General features: G+C 42.5%; 1 protein-coding gene across 1 annotated transcript; it reads right to left on the bottom strand.

Moving 5' to 3' along the window:
• Positions 1-603: 603 nt before the first annotated feature.
• Positions 604-13,470, bottom strand: LOC115076091 (free fatty acid receptor 2-like). Its single transcript, XM_029577209.1, has 2 exons — positions 13,246-13,470; positions 604-2,104 (listed from the first exon to the last, which is right to left on the bottom strand). Exon 2 carries the CDS (start codon positions 2,091-2,093, stop codon positions 1,143-1,145), a length of 951 nt encoding a protein of 316 aa, XP_029433069.1. The 5' UTR covers positions 2,094-2,104; positions 13,246-13,470; the 3' UTR covers positions 604-1,142.
• Between the last annotated feature and the right edge of the window lie 1,816 nt (positions 13,471-15,286).

Here is a 15,286-nt window from a genome sequence, read left to right on the forward strand (position 1 = left end):
GACCACACCGATCCTGTCTTCACGTGTGAGCCCGTGAGATCTCAAAACCTCCTGCTCATCATCATCATCAGGTCTGGATAATTCTTATGTTGTCTAATAAAAGGCATGAATCAAAAACTTTTTTAAAAGACAAACGCACCACAGTGAGACCATCGTCACAAAAAAGGCCAGAATATATGTATAGCCCATTCCCCACCACGGGCAGAATGGGTACAGTGATTGGAAGGGGAAGAAGGCCTTTATAGCATCTGACGCACCTTTTCAACATAAGAGACATACATATTATTACTTTTTTTCAATTTTGGGGGAGTCCAATTAAATGTTTATGTGAAAGAATGCTTTGATTTTTTTTGACAAAGTTTTAAGGATTTCTGTGATCTTGCATTTTTAATAAGGATTTAGTAAAGTTTTGTCATTTTAATAATAAACATTTTGCGGTTAAATCAAAACATATGGCCTCTGGTTGAGAGTCTGTCTGTGTAATATCCCTTTTGCCGCTTGTGGGTGATTTATAGGTTATACATTATGTTCTGGCTCAATAAAAGACATCACAATCTGCCAGGAGACCAGACTAGAACTCTGTATGACACAGTGACACAGAAATAAAAATGATTCAATAGTTTATTAGGCTATCTAGTCACTGTTTAAAGATGAAAATTTTCGGGGACAACTAAGGCCCCATCCTCTGGGGATAGTAACTCAATAGTTGTTGACGATGAGGTTTCTGCTCCAAAATGCCGAGTTTGCCAGCTCCTTAACAAAAGCTGCTTTAATGAGTGCAGAGAATGCTCTGCTGCTATCCTAAAAAGGTTCCCTTCTAATAAAGAGCTCACATGCAGCAGCTACAAAGCATACATTTCAAAGAATGTACCTAAACAATTATATCCGAGAGATGACTTCACAGCAAGCCACAGGACACAGAAAACTAAAAACAATATAGGTTAATTGTCCCCTTTAGAGCATTTAAAAATAAAACAATAATAATGGTAATAATTCTTTTTTAGAATAGGTACTGTTGCCGAACCCATGACAGATGATGGTGATGATGACGGCATTTTTTAAATCAGTAAGGTGTAAGTATGTTTACATTACATATGGAACAATCAAAAGTGCTCTGCTCGTGGCCTCCTTTGGATGATCACCTATTCAGTTGAGGTATCAGTTGCATTAGTTGAGCTCTGCCTCGCCTGCCCACAGAAAACAGAACGTCCTGTTAAGCTCAGCCTCCGTCGTAACCTGCTGATGCAGTCCTTCAAAGCTGCTTGGATGGCTGTGGAAGAAAAGTAGAAGAGGAGCGGATCCAGGCTGGCGTTCAGCGTGCTGAGGAGCAAGGCATAGGTTCTCCAGCTGGGGCTGTAATTCTTTACAAAGCCCACGATGTGAGAGATGTTGTAAGGTGCAAAGCAGAGAATGAAGTTGGACAGCGTGACTGCCACCAGCCCAACAGCTCTCTGCTTCCTCTTCCCACTGACTTTGGGCATGGTTAGCAAAATCCGAATGAAGTTGACGTAGCAGAAGATGGTAATTACAAATGGGATGCAGAAGAGTACCACACACACTTCCAGCCGGTATGGCATTAAGAACTTTAGTTGGTTTTTTGTGAAGCTGGTATAACATCCAGTGTCATCTGACTTGTTGCCCGGGACATGATACAGGATAATATATGTGAAGCTACACTGTAGGCCGCAGAAAAACCAGATAAATATGCAGGCCATTACAGCATGCTTACACTTTCGATTGGTCTTGTACCGGATGGGGTATGCCACCCCCAAATATCTCTCTACGCTTATGGCAGTCAGGAACAGAGTGCTGCTGTAAATACTGTTGAAATACACATAGACCACCAGGGGGCAGAGGAAGAAAGGCAGCGGCCATTTCATGTCAGCTGCAGCTTCCACCATCTTGAAAGGAAGGAAAATCAGGAGCAGTAGATCCGAAATTGAGAGGTTGAGCAGCAAGATATCGACTGGGGTAGGCTTCTGGTGGACCTTGACCGAGAAGGTGTACAATGCCAACAAGTTGGAGGGCAGCCCAGTTAGGAAAGTTATTATGTACACTGACAGGACCAGAAGAGTCTGACCAGTCAGATTCATTTTCTGAATTCCTGTTAGGAAACAACATTTATTTATTTTTAGTTAAAAAATTCTTTTAACCCATATCTTTCATTTAGAAGTTCATAGCATAATATTACATACACATTCATAAAAATAAGTATGAGAATGCTACATATAACTAAAAAAAACAGGTAACATACATCTGTAAACAAAAGGAGACCCAACATCTAGTATCAGAGAAGAAAATTACTGCAGTGTGAAAAATGTCATGAAAATCTTTTCCCTTGTTAAAGATGCAAGGCTGGTCCATGCATGGACATACGTGCTGAAGCCAAGGATTACCAGATAGCTTTATGTCAAGAGGGAGAGGCTGAATCAGTCTCATTTCATGCAGGAATTTGTTCAAGTCTCATTGATGTGGATAGGGGATGGTCATCTGGAATAAAGGCAGGCACATCTACAGATGTGGCTGGGGACCGGTGCAAGAATATTTGATGCCCTAGGTGAATCTTCCGTCATGCAACCCCGCCCTTAATTTACCTCTAGCACAGCACTCCGTCCTACCGATGGCAGTGGCTCCAGAACAGTTCTCCCTTTTTTGTGATATTAGGGGATTTTGCTCCCCCCAAAGCTTTGGTGCTCTAGGCAACCGCCTTTGGTACTCTAGGCAACCGCCTAGTTTACCTAATGGAGTCAACTAGGTGTCGTCATGAGTCGTCATGATAGATTAGAGGAGAGATAGGAAATCAGATTTGAGGGAGAGATTATTCCAGTTGTTCAAGAGGCTCGGAATTTAGGAGTGGTTTTAGATTCAAGGTTAAGATTGAAACCACAAATTCAGATGGTGGCAAGAGCTGCTTTTCATGGTTAATATTTCATCAGTTGAAACCTTTGTAACTGATTTTCGGACTGTTGTTCAATCGCTGGTAATCAGTAAATACAAATTGATTCTTGTAATGCTCTTTATATAGGTTTGTCCCAGAAACATCAAGCATTACAACTGGTTTTGAACGGAGAGGCACAGATGATTACTGGAGTTTCTTGCTATGAACATACAATGCCCGTGTTAAAAACATCTACATTGGTTGCCAGTAGTTGACAGGATAACATTTAAAATTTTGGTTTTATTCTTTAAAGCAATGCATGTAGAAGATTTTGCATTAACAAATTTATTGCAGTCCTATGTTAATGTGCGACCCTTATGTCCAGTAGGACAAAATGATTTGAGAGAACCTAGTTTTAAAGATTATGTTTATGAAGAAACTCAAAAGAGGGCCTTCTCAATAATAGGGACCAAAGATGTGGAGTATTATTAGTAAGGAATTAAGGAAGGAAGAAGAGTTGACATTTTTGTTAGAAAACATTTAAAAACCACCCTTTTTAAACAGACCTATTGTATATCATTTTAATTATGTTTATATGTTTTAATTGTATGTCTTTAAACCATGTTTGTTCCATTGTATGCCACACAGATCACCAAGTTTGGATGTTACTGATCATAAGTGTGCCAAACAAATACATTAAATAAATAAATAACACTGGCCTCCATGGAGACAGTCACTCTCCACTCATGTGGATGGGGTACGTGTGCCATGTACTACCAAACTGAACGAGTCACATCATCCTGACAGCAGCTCAAACTCAAAAGAACCTCCGGAGGGAGAATTCAGAGCTGAAGATTTTGCTGGTGAATGTCGCTTTGCTGAGTAATTATGGGACTTAAAGTTTGGGGGATAGGTGAACTTGTGGGGTAAATTAATCTTTAGTTTGTGTCCTTCATTTAAAAGGAAAGCGAGTCTATATTAGACATGTTATGTATGGAATACTGTAATGCTATTCTTACTGTTATGAAGTAGAGGATGCTATTTCAGGAAGTATGGGGTTTTTTAAAATTCACAACTTGCCTCCTGCCGAACAAGGTAAACTTTGACTATGCTAACTTGGAAGACTGCAGGAAGGATAAATTAGGTTTTCAGCCATTCAGGAGACTCGCCTCTACGCATTTGTGCACTGGTCACTATTAAAATTCTTGGCCAAAACTTTTGCTGAATGGGAAGGGTGGGGGATGATTCAGTTCAGTGTTGAATTTGTAGTTTTTCCCACACACTGTTTTGCATGATAATATAGAAAATGAAAGAAGATTGTTGATATTGGTATTCACTTGTTGAGTACTGTAACCCTGAATAAAGAGATTTACAAAAAACAAAAGGAAAGCTAGGTAATTTTTAGTGTGTGTACCTGATTAAAAATGAAGGAAAGCTTGGTAATTTTTAGTGTGTGTGCCTGATTAAAAATGAAGGAAAGCTTGGTAATTTTTAGTGTGTGTACCTGATTAAAAGTAAGGAAAGCTTGGTAATTTTTAGTGTGTGTACCTGATTAAAATTAAAGACAGCTAGGTAATTTTTAGTTTGTGCACCTGATTAAAAGTAAGGAAAGCTTGGTAATTTTTAGTGTGTGTCCCTGATTAAAAGTAAGGACAGCTAGGTAATTTTTAGTGTGTGTACCTGATTAAAAGTAAGGAAAGCTTGGTAATTTTTAGTGTGTGAACCTGATTAAAAGTAAGGAGAGGACAGCTAGGTAATTTTTAGTGTGTGTACCTGATTAAAAGTAAGGAAAGCTAGGTAAGTTTTAGTGTGTGTGCCTGATTAAAAATGAAGGAAAGCTAGGTCATTTTTAGTGTGTGAACCTGATTAAAAGTAAGGACAGCTAGGAAATTTTTAGTGTGTGTACCTGATTAAAAGTAAGGAAAGCTAGATAATTTTTAGTGTGTGCACTTGATTGAAAGTAAGGACAGCTAGGTAATTTTTAGTGTGTGTACCTGATTAAAAGTAAGGACAGCTAGGTAATTTTTAGTGTGTGCACCTGATTAAAAGTAAGGAAAGCTAGGTAATTTTTAGTGTGTGTACCTGATTAAAAGTAAGGAAAGCTAGGTAATTTTTAATGTGTGCACCTGATTAAAAGTAAGGAAAGCTAGATAATTTTTAGTGTGTGTACCTGATTAAAAGTAAGGAAAGCTAGATAATTTTTAGTGTGTGTACCTGATTAAAAGTAAGGAAAGCTAGGTAATTTTTAGTGTGTGTACCTGATTAAAAATGAAGGAAAGCTAGGTAATTTTTAGTGTGTGTACCTGATTAAAAATGAAGGAAAGCTTGGTAATTTTTAGTGTGTGTACCTGATTAAAAAGGAAGGAAAGGTGTCAGGGAACAAGGTGCTGGATTGGGTAACCCCATAGCAGGAGCAAAGCTGAACCCAGAATGGAGCAGGCTATGCAGGACAGGACTGGATGGATGTCAGGATCTTCTACCTGACCAGATATCTCCTCCTCAAGGTAAGCTCTCAGGTTCTGGTGACCGGCAGGACTTGGCAGGAAGTGCACAGGGAACAGAAGTAAGGGACACCCACTAGGACAGCTAGGCAGCGGAAAAACAGGCAGGTAACAGAAAAATGCCCACAAAGAAACACAAGACAAGGACTGCACCATAAAATAAGACAAGGATGAGGCAGGAACAAACAGAAGCAGAAGGCCACACAAACTGGGGCCAAACAAGAAAGATAGGCAAACAGGACAAACACAGACAAGAAGGCCATTAAACTGGGGCCCAGCAACAAACAGAAGGACAATTGCCAATCAGAATGAGAACTGGAACTTGAAAGCCAAGGAGTAAGGCATGGAGAGCCACAATGTAAAGCACAGATGACTCCAAGCTGAGGCACGGAGCTCAGGGTGAAGCAGGCTTATATGCAGAGGCAGTGCTAAGAACATGGACACCGGCACGACCTCCACGACATAGGGCATGGATGACTGAGTAGCTAGTAACCTGGCCCACTGAGTGTTCCTGCTGATGGAAGGTGAGTACTGAACAGGCATCCTCACAAAAGGTACATTATTTTTAATGTATGTGCCTGACTAAAAGAAAGGAAAGCTGGTGTCTTTCTGTCCCTCCCACCCACCCCTAAGCACATTCTTTGATTTATAGCCCATTTAAGAGGAAAAAATATATTTTCACACCAAAAATCAATCAGGGATTTATGTAAAACAAGGGAATAACCATCCCTTATCAATAGATTAATTATTGTCTCCTTGCAGGCCATTGCCAAATTATCATTAAATACACCACATAACTTTAAAGGACTTTAATTTCGGCATCCTTTCTCCCTTAGCAGCCTAAAGTAATTAAGATTTCAATAATATTAATATGCAGACAGCAGTCCAGCAGTGAGATGGGAGCCTTCTAATCTTTTGCACCGAGTGCCACATATATTATTATCTACCATATGGTGAGAAGTTGTATGCATGCACCCAGGGCAAAGAGCTCCTGGCTCTCAGAAAACAAGTCCAGTCTCTGCAGGCTAGAGTGGCAGACCTAGAGGAGCTGAGGCAGAGGGAGAGGTAAACAGAGGAGACCTTCTGGGACATAGTAGCCAAGTCACAACTCCTTTCTGGCAGCCTCTGTACTGCCTTGGAGAAGCAGGATCACCTGGATGGAAAGTATCACCTTGGTATAACAGGATGTGATCCTATAGCTAGGACCTGCTTTCCAGTGATACTTCTCCACACTTCTCCAGGTGCTTTCTCCTCTTGCACTGAGGATGGGTCTGCAAGGGCTAGGAGGGAAGGCCATCATAGCTGGTGATTCTATTATTAGGAATGCAGGTGGCTGGTGGATGTGGGGATTGCTTGTAACTTGCCTGCCTGGCGCAAAGGTGGAAGACCTCACGCGTCACCTAGATAGGATTTTAGACAGTGCTGGGGAGGAGCCGGCTGTCGTGGTACATGTGGGCACCAACGACATAGGAAGATGTGGGAGGGAGGTTCTGGAAGCCAAATTTAGGCTCTTAGGTAGAAAGCTTAAATCCAGAACCTCCAGGGTAGCATTCTCTGAAATGTTCCCTGTTCCACGCGCAGGTCACCAGAGGCAGGCAGAGCTCCGGAGTCTCAATGCGTGGATGAGACGATGGTGCAAGGAAGAGGGATTCAGTTTTGTTAGAAACTGGGGAACCTTTTGGGGAAGGGGGAGTCTCTTCCGAAGGGATGGGCTCCACTTTAACCAGGATGGAACCAGGCTGCTGGCGCTAACCTTTAAAAAGGAGATAGAGCAGCTTTTAAACTAGAACAAAGGGGAAAGCCGACAGTCGCTCAGCAGTGCATGATTTGGAGAGAGGTCTCTTTGAACAGGGTATTTAGAGCATCTGGATAGAAAGGTTCCAATAAAAGCAAAAGAAGCCCATGTGCCTATAAGTAAAGAATATTGAGTTAAAACATTCCCCATTATCCCTGTTAACTGCTTGGAAAGTTGTATGTACAAATAAAAAATGTACCTTAAAATGTCTATATGGTATTACCAGAAGACTAAAAAGTAAGATGTGAGAAATTGCATTGAATGAAGAAGTAGACATAATTGGCATCTCAGATCCCTGGTAGAAGGAGGATAACCAATGGGACAATTCTATATAAGGGTACAAATTATATCAAAATGATAGGATAGATCAACTTGGAGAGAGGGTAGCAATTTATGTTAGGCATAGCATTGAGACCAAAAGGATCAAGATCCTGCAGGAGATTAAATTCACAGTAGAATCTTTATGGGTGGAAATTCCATGTGTGATAGGGAAAAGTATGACGATGGGGGTATACTACCGTCCACCTGGACAAAAGGAATAGATAGAAAATGAAATGCTAACAGAAACTAGGGAAGCTAACAAATTTAGCAGTACAGTATAATTCAAGATTTCAATTACTCCAATATTAACTAGGTAAATGTCACATCCAGACAAGCTAGGGAGGTAAAGTTTCTAGATGAAATAAATGACTCCTTCATGGAGCAGCTGGTCTGGGAACTGATGAGAGGGGAAACCATTTTAGACCTAATTCTTAGTGGAACACATGATTTGTGCAACAGATAACAGGAGAGGGCTGATTATAATGCAGTCAAATTTGCCTTAACTGAGTAGAGGACATTAAGTAAATCTACTGCTATAACATTTAACTTTTAAAGGGGAGACTTTGATAAAATAAGAAAAATAGAAAAAAAAAACCCCCAAAAGGTAGAGCTACAAAGATTAAGAGCTGACTTCAAGCATGAACATTGTTTAAAAATACCATCTTGTAAGTCCAGATCAGATGTGTTCCACACATTCAAAAAGGTGGAAGGAAGGCATGTTTAAAAGATGAGGTGAAAGAACTTCTTTCAAAAATTGGAAGAAGGTTCCATCTGAAGAAAATAGGAAAACGCGAAGCTGTTGACACTTTGTCTCTATGAACTTTCAACAAGGTCTGTATTGCTGGTTTCTTTAGCCTGTCTTTCTGAAATATGGACCGTTGCCTGAATACTGTTCTTTAATTTGTGTCGTTTTATTTCAGACTTATTCATAAGAACATAAGAACAGGCCATGCTGGGTCAGACCAAGGGTCCATCATGCCCAGCATCCTGTTTCCAACAGAGGCCAATCCAGGCCATAAGAACCTGGCAAGTACCCAAAAACTAAGTCTATTCCATGTAACCATTGCTAATGGCAGTGGCTATTCTCTAAGTGAACTTAATTAATAGCAGGTAATGGACTTCTCCTCCAAAAACTTATCCAATCCTTTTTTAAACCCAGCTACACTAACTGCACTAACCACATCCTCTGGCAACAAATTCCAGAGTTTAATTGTGCGTTGAGTGAAAAAGAATTTTCTCCAATTAGTTTTAAATGTGCCCCATGCTAACTTCATGGAGTGCCCCCTAGTCTTTCTATTTATATGAAAGAGTAAATAACCGATTCACACCTACCCGTTCTAGACCTCTCATGATTTTAAACACCTCTATCATATCCCCCCTCAGCCATCTCTTGGTATGTATTCCCCCTGCTGGGAGCTATTATATTAGTTTGTTTTTTGAAATTGTAATACCTTTAAAAACATTTTTTACTTGTTTCATATTGTAGATTTGTTCCTCCTCCTGATGCAGCTTTATGCGAAACATGTTCTGGGTCGGGGGACAGAGGAATGCCATACTACCTGTTGTAAAAATTATTTCTCTGTTCACTCTGGAATTTGTTTGTTATCATCATCTGACAGCTATTAACCTGCTTGGATTGTTGCTGTAACCAGTAAGTGATTATATTTGCTTCCATATTTATGCATTTATTTATTTATTTAACATTTTTATATACCGATAGCCGTTTACACATCGTACCGGTTAAATCTTCATGTCTTCATATGAACTCCCGGACCACTAAGTCTTCTTGTGCAGCACCCTTTTGCTTCAGTGAATATCTCTGATCTGACATCTGAAGGGGCCTATGTAGTTTTAAAAGCTCTTGTACAATATTTTTAGGTAAAGGTATTTATTTTGCAGGTATTTTTAGGAAGCCTAGCTTGGTTTTTTTACTTAATAGGCGGTGTATTGGTGTTTTAGGGCCCAATGTAATATTTGCATTGTTGCCTTTTTATATGTAAGGTTTTTACTGTGTGAGTGCTGGTAGTTAGTGCTGTTTTGGCATGGGAGGTTTACTGTATTGTAATTGTTTATTCATGGCTTTCTGAGGGCCAAGTCCATACCCAGTGCATATAACAAAAATCCTAATGCCATATGGGTTCCAACTGCCTTTTGTATGTTGGGGAAAGGTGGCAAAGGGAGCGAGATTGCTGAAGGGTTGGGTGAGGTGTAGGAGAATAGAGGGAATGGAGAGATCAAGATTGTTGGTGGCTTGGGAGTTGGGGGGGGGGGGGGGGGGGGGGGGAGTTGGAAGTGGAAAGGGGGCTGAGGGAGCGAAACTGAATCCCCTACTATAAATATCACTGCACGCCACTGCCAACTTTTTTGTCTGGAAATTTTAGGCTATGTTATTTGCATTTTTTAAATTTTTTTAAATGTTTTTTATGCATTAACTGTCACTAGATGTATCACAGTGCTTTACTCATGTTTGCATAATGCTCTGTAGTATTTAGTATATGACTTTTTAAAATGATTTTTGGCCTTAAGGTAGGTGTTGTGTGCACGGTAGCGTTTGGACGAGCCTCGTGCTTACAGAAGCAGACTGAGAATCAAGGTTCAAATCCTTCTTCTCTCACTGCTGCTTCTTGTGACCTTGTCTAAGCCATTTCACCTTCCAATGGCTCAAATACAAACTTAGGGCCTGATTTACTAACCCTTTTTTTTGTCACATAGACACAGAATGGGAGATAGGGAATCCGGCCCTTTGTAAACTCTCTGGGTAGTCCTCTACCTACTGAAACTGCATGTAACTCACCTTGAGCTCAGATTTGCCAAGACGAATAATTAAATCCAAAACCAAGTCTGCTCCATTCCACCTCAGCCATCCACCATCCTGAAGTTCATAATCCATCCTTGGGCTGCCTGCAAAGGGGCCACCTGGACTCTGGCAACCTCTCCAGGGCTTCCCCTGCTTCCCCCTGCTCTTTCCAGCTGGCAGAATGGGAGGTGCTGTTGTTGTCGAAACATTGCTGGCTCAGCACGTCACACTTTAATCCACATATAACCAAAGTGTGAGATGGGGCTGAGCTGGAATGATTTTGAGACTGTTGGGCAAGACAGCAGGAAGTAAACACTTCTCCTTCTGCCTGCGGAGGTCTGAGGGATTCGAGTTTTCGGCAGCCTTCTTAATGTTTTGGCGTCCACACAGGCTTGTCCTGTCATTATGATGGGAGATCAACATCTGGGAAGCTTTACTGTAATGGGCAGTAGTGGGATGGGAGTTGTAAGGAGGATAACACACTGAGGCTGAGACACAAGGCTCACACACCAGCCTTTTTTTTTACTGCCCCTTCCTATTTCCCTCCCATATTCTTGGTTTTCTCTCAAATATGTGGCCATGAAAATGTTAATCCACTTTTGTATATTGGATATGATATCCAATCATCATCTCCCTCAGATAAATAATTAGCATGTGCTTAATATGTTTTTGAGCCACAGGGCCAGCAAAATTCCTAGTGCATTTCCAACTTAAGCAGTCGCCCTACAAGCTGCATTACATTAATGTGGACGGGAGCAGTCATGTGCCAAAGGGCAGCCACATTACATTGATACGGACCGTCATGTGCCACGTGTGGTTAGGGGAAGGTCACAGGTCAGTGAACAGGAGCTAGAGACACTCTATGGATATGAGCGGAGGACTGCGGCACTGGAGATCCGTCTGAGCAGAGTCAAAGAATTTGTTTCAGTTCGTTCATTTGTTTTCATAGGTTAAAGTCATTTGTCAGGTTCATCAAAAACAAAAATGTTTGTTTCATTTGGTTTTTTTGTTTTACATTGAAGTCAATAGGGGAACCAATTAGGCATAGGCCCCATTGACTTCAATATGAAAGAAAAGGTGTCCCGATGCTGGGTCCTGTCACAGAGGCCTGGGCCTATGCCTGATGCCTTGAGGCTGGGTTTCATCACCAAGCCTAGGCCGAAGCCCAACGCTGGGATCCTGGCTGAGGCTCCAGTACCAGGACCTGGCCCGACAGCGGGTCTCGTTGCTGAGCCCGGGTAACCTTATTCTGGGTCTGTCTGTGCTGTGCATGTGTGACTGAGCTGAGCTATTCTGCTAGGGGGTGTAGTTTCTGTACGGTGATGTACAGACCCCTGACTTGCTCTTTTTTTCCCTAATAGAAGGTGTGCTGCTTTTTAGGCCTAGGGTAGTATTTGCAGCATTGCCTTTTCATAGTTAAAGTTTTTACTGTTTGAGTTCTTTTTTTTTATTGTGGGAGGTTTACTACATTAACATTGTAATTCCGTTTATTTTGGGATTTCTGAGGGCAATGCCCGTACCCAACATGCATTACACTAATACCATATGCACTCCAAGTGTGTGTTTTGCTTTTTTTGTGGGGTTGTGATAGATGAGTTTACTTTCGGCGTCCTTTATGAATGAGGAATGTGTGTAGTGAGCGCAGGGGGGCCACGCGCACAAGACTGCAAAGCTCGCCTCGGGTGCCTAACGCCCTCGCACCGGCCCGAGGAGAATGAGTCCCACGCAGACCCTTCCACCATCGACCCATCTCCCAGTTCTCCAGGGGAAAGGGGGGGGGGGGGGGTCTTAGGGCTCCTGGCAGCGTGGCAGGGTTGCCGGCTTCCTTCACTGCCACTCTTTCTGCCGCTCCTCCGGGATCTCCTCTACAACCCCTGCCTTCCGCGGCAATCACTGAACAGGCCAGACTGCAAGGGGACCTCACCCCTGGCTCTCTTGATGACTTGAGCTGTGCCCTGCCGGGGGGGGGGGGGCGCTCCATCTCACCCCTCACCTCAGGCAGCAGACTGTGCTCAGGAAATTATTCGGCTTTCCTTCCAACACATGCACCTGAGCACTTTACAATGTGAAATGCTTCTTCCCGAAGTTTAAGCTAAATGCATCTTTCCTGATGGTCTCTCCAGCCTTTTCTGACTTTACCGCTGAACATGCCCAGCTCCAGCAGGTGCCCAGATCGCTTTAGAGCAGCGTTTTCCCCTGGCGGAGTCACTCAGCTAACTTCATCAGTGCCAGTGCTGAAGATCAGTGCCAGGCAGATAAACTTTAACCATGCCCCCGCCTGTCTCCTTACAGCCGGCTGAACTTACCCACATGTCCCACTGCTCTCGGGCTGTTGTATTAAAGGACCGAAGCAGTCACAGCCCCTCCTCTTCAGTCCATTGTAATAAAAATCCCTCTCTCTCCTCCCTCCCCTCCCCACTGCACCCAATGTGCAGTGGAGAGGGGAGAGAGGAGAGGCACAAAATGTGAGAAATGTGAGGCACAAAATGTGAGAAAGGGAAACAAATTCTCTAAGGGGCCGACCCCTGACCCCAATGTCAAACCCCGCCCTCCTTGGGCCACAAAAGTGAACCCACCAGCACTTACTTTAAGACCCTGCTGGTCCAGGGGTGCCCATACGGCTACACCAAGTTCAAACCGAGATCAGCTGGCTTCAGATAGACGTTTGACCCGTCACATGATAGGAGCAGATACCACAGATCAATAAATGACCCCCCCTAACTGTGCACCTGAGACAATGGAGGGTTAAGTGACTCGCTCAAGGTCACGAGCAGGAAACGTGGGAGAAGTGGGAATCTGAACCCTGGCTTTCCCCCACTGCTGTAATCAGGAAGCTGTTCTTTTTACTTGTCTAAACTGCTAGGAAAATAGAGCTCTTGATATACAAATGCAGCCCTTGCACACACACACACACAACGATATGATTTTAAGATATGATTTTATAGCCACCTACCTTTAAAGTCTCACAGATAAAGCACCAGGCTAGATGACAAGATCCTCCTCACTCGTACAAACTGCCAAATGTGGTCAGACTAAGACGTGTCCAGCCCCGCACCTTGTCTCTAATAGTGGCAAGCAGCGTAAGGTCTGGGAGATGTGCATTCAAAGCATAGCTTTCCCTTCATGCCTGCTGTACCTGGCTGGTGTCAGAAACCAATTCTGGAGCAGCTCGATTGGATTCAAGGTTTGGGGAACTGATCTTTCTTGTGTAGTGTGTGGTTACTCTACCGATGTCCACTTCCTGTACAGCTCATAAACCTTCTCAGAAAAATACAGTTGAAATGATGCCCAGAAATTTGCAAGTGCATAAGCTTTATTTATGGATCATAAGAGTTTAATGGCTTTTTTTCTTGAATGGAGAACATTTGTTCATGGCACTAACACTTCTCAGCCATAATAGGAAATGACTGACCAAGTTGGGACAACTCTGTGACTGTGGTTGCTAGCACAGACCCTGATGTAACAAGGTGCGCGGGGCTGTGTGCACACAATAGGTCTCAGTTCTGCATGCATTTGTAGCATAATAAAATAGTAACATGGAGAAAGCCCATCCAGTCTGCCCAGCATTTCTCAAGGGTACTAGCAACTGCTGCTCCTTGCAGGCTACCCCCAAACTTTCTGGGTTGTTTTTTTTTTTGTTTGTTTGTTTGGAAAATATGTTTTATTAAAGCAGCAAAGATCATCGTAAAACTCTGTTAAACCAACATAGGAACATATTAATGACAATTCAACAAGAATAGCATGATGGGGTCAGCATCATAAGAGACCGTGTTCCAACCCTTAGGGAGATAGCAGGCCACCATTTTTAAAATTATTATCTGCGTGTAATAAAATCCCCCCACTCCCATTCATACCCACCTCATTCACAACTTTCATACACCATCGCCATTCATACCACTGATAACATTCCTATTATCCACACCTGGTGGTCTACACCCCGGTTCCCCATTCCCCATTCATACTCCAAGCACACCATTCTATCAAAAACTCTATATCAGAAACTTCTGAAGAGCCAATCAGATCATAAAAAAGCAAACAAAAGGAGCAGTGTGGACAGGATCACCCTGTCAATTAAATATAACAATTTCTTTCTTTCACCAGGCTTAATCTAATCTTCTGTATCTAGAGCCCCTCCCCACTTGATAGAGTACCCTAGGGTAAAAATATGGTTCCATGCGTCCATCTGTAACTGTTCAAAAAAGGATTTCCACACTTTCACATATGGTTTTGCAATTTTACACTTAGTCACCTTTCTGTCCAGCCAGTCCATCTGCATAACCACAGACATACCCTAACTTTACACTTAGCCCTTCTGTCCATCCAGTCCATCAACAGAACCACAGACATACCCTAACTTTACACTTAGTCACCTTTCTGTCCAACCAGTCCATCTGCATAACCACAGACATACCCTAACTTTACACTTAGTCACCTTTCTGTCCATCCAGTCCATCTGCATAACCACAGACACAGCCTAACTTTACTCTTACTCACCTTTCTGTCCAACCAGTCCATCTGCATAACCACAGACATACCCTAACTTTACTCTTGGTCACCTTTCTGTCCAACCAGTTCATCTGCATAACCACAGACACAGCCTAACTTTACTCTTAGTCACCTTTCTGTCCAACCAGTTCATCTGCATAACCACAGATATACCCTAACTTTACTCTTAGTCACCTTTCTGTCCAACCAGTTCATCTGCATAACCACAGACATACCCTAACTTTACTCTTGGTCACCTTTCTGTCCAACCAGTTCATCTGCATAACCACAGACGTACCCTAACTTTACTCTTGGTCACCTTTCTGTCCAACCAGTTCATCTGCATAACCACAGACATACCCTAACTTTACTCTTGGTCACCTTTCTGTCCAACCAGTTCATCTGCATAACCACAGATATACCCTAACTTTACTCTTACTCACCTTTCTATCCAACCAGTCCATCTGCATAACCACAGACATACCCTAACTTTACACTTAGTCACCTTT

Source organism: Rhinatrema bivittatum, chromosome 14, assembly GCF_901001135.1.
Source record: "Rhinatrema bivittatum chromosome 14, aRhiBiv1.1, whole genome shotgun sequence".
Lineage (NCBI taxonomy): Eukaryota > Metazoa > Chordata > Amphibia > Gymnophiona > Rhinatrematidae > Rhinatrema > Rhinatrema bivittatum.

What these genes read in the sequence shown, in the direction of transcription:
- LOC115076091 (XM_029577209.1), bottom strand. Translation starts at nt 2,093, where the DNA reads ATGAATCTGACTGGTCAGACTCTTCTGGTCCTGTCAGTGTACATAATA.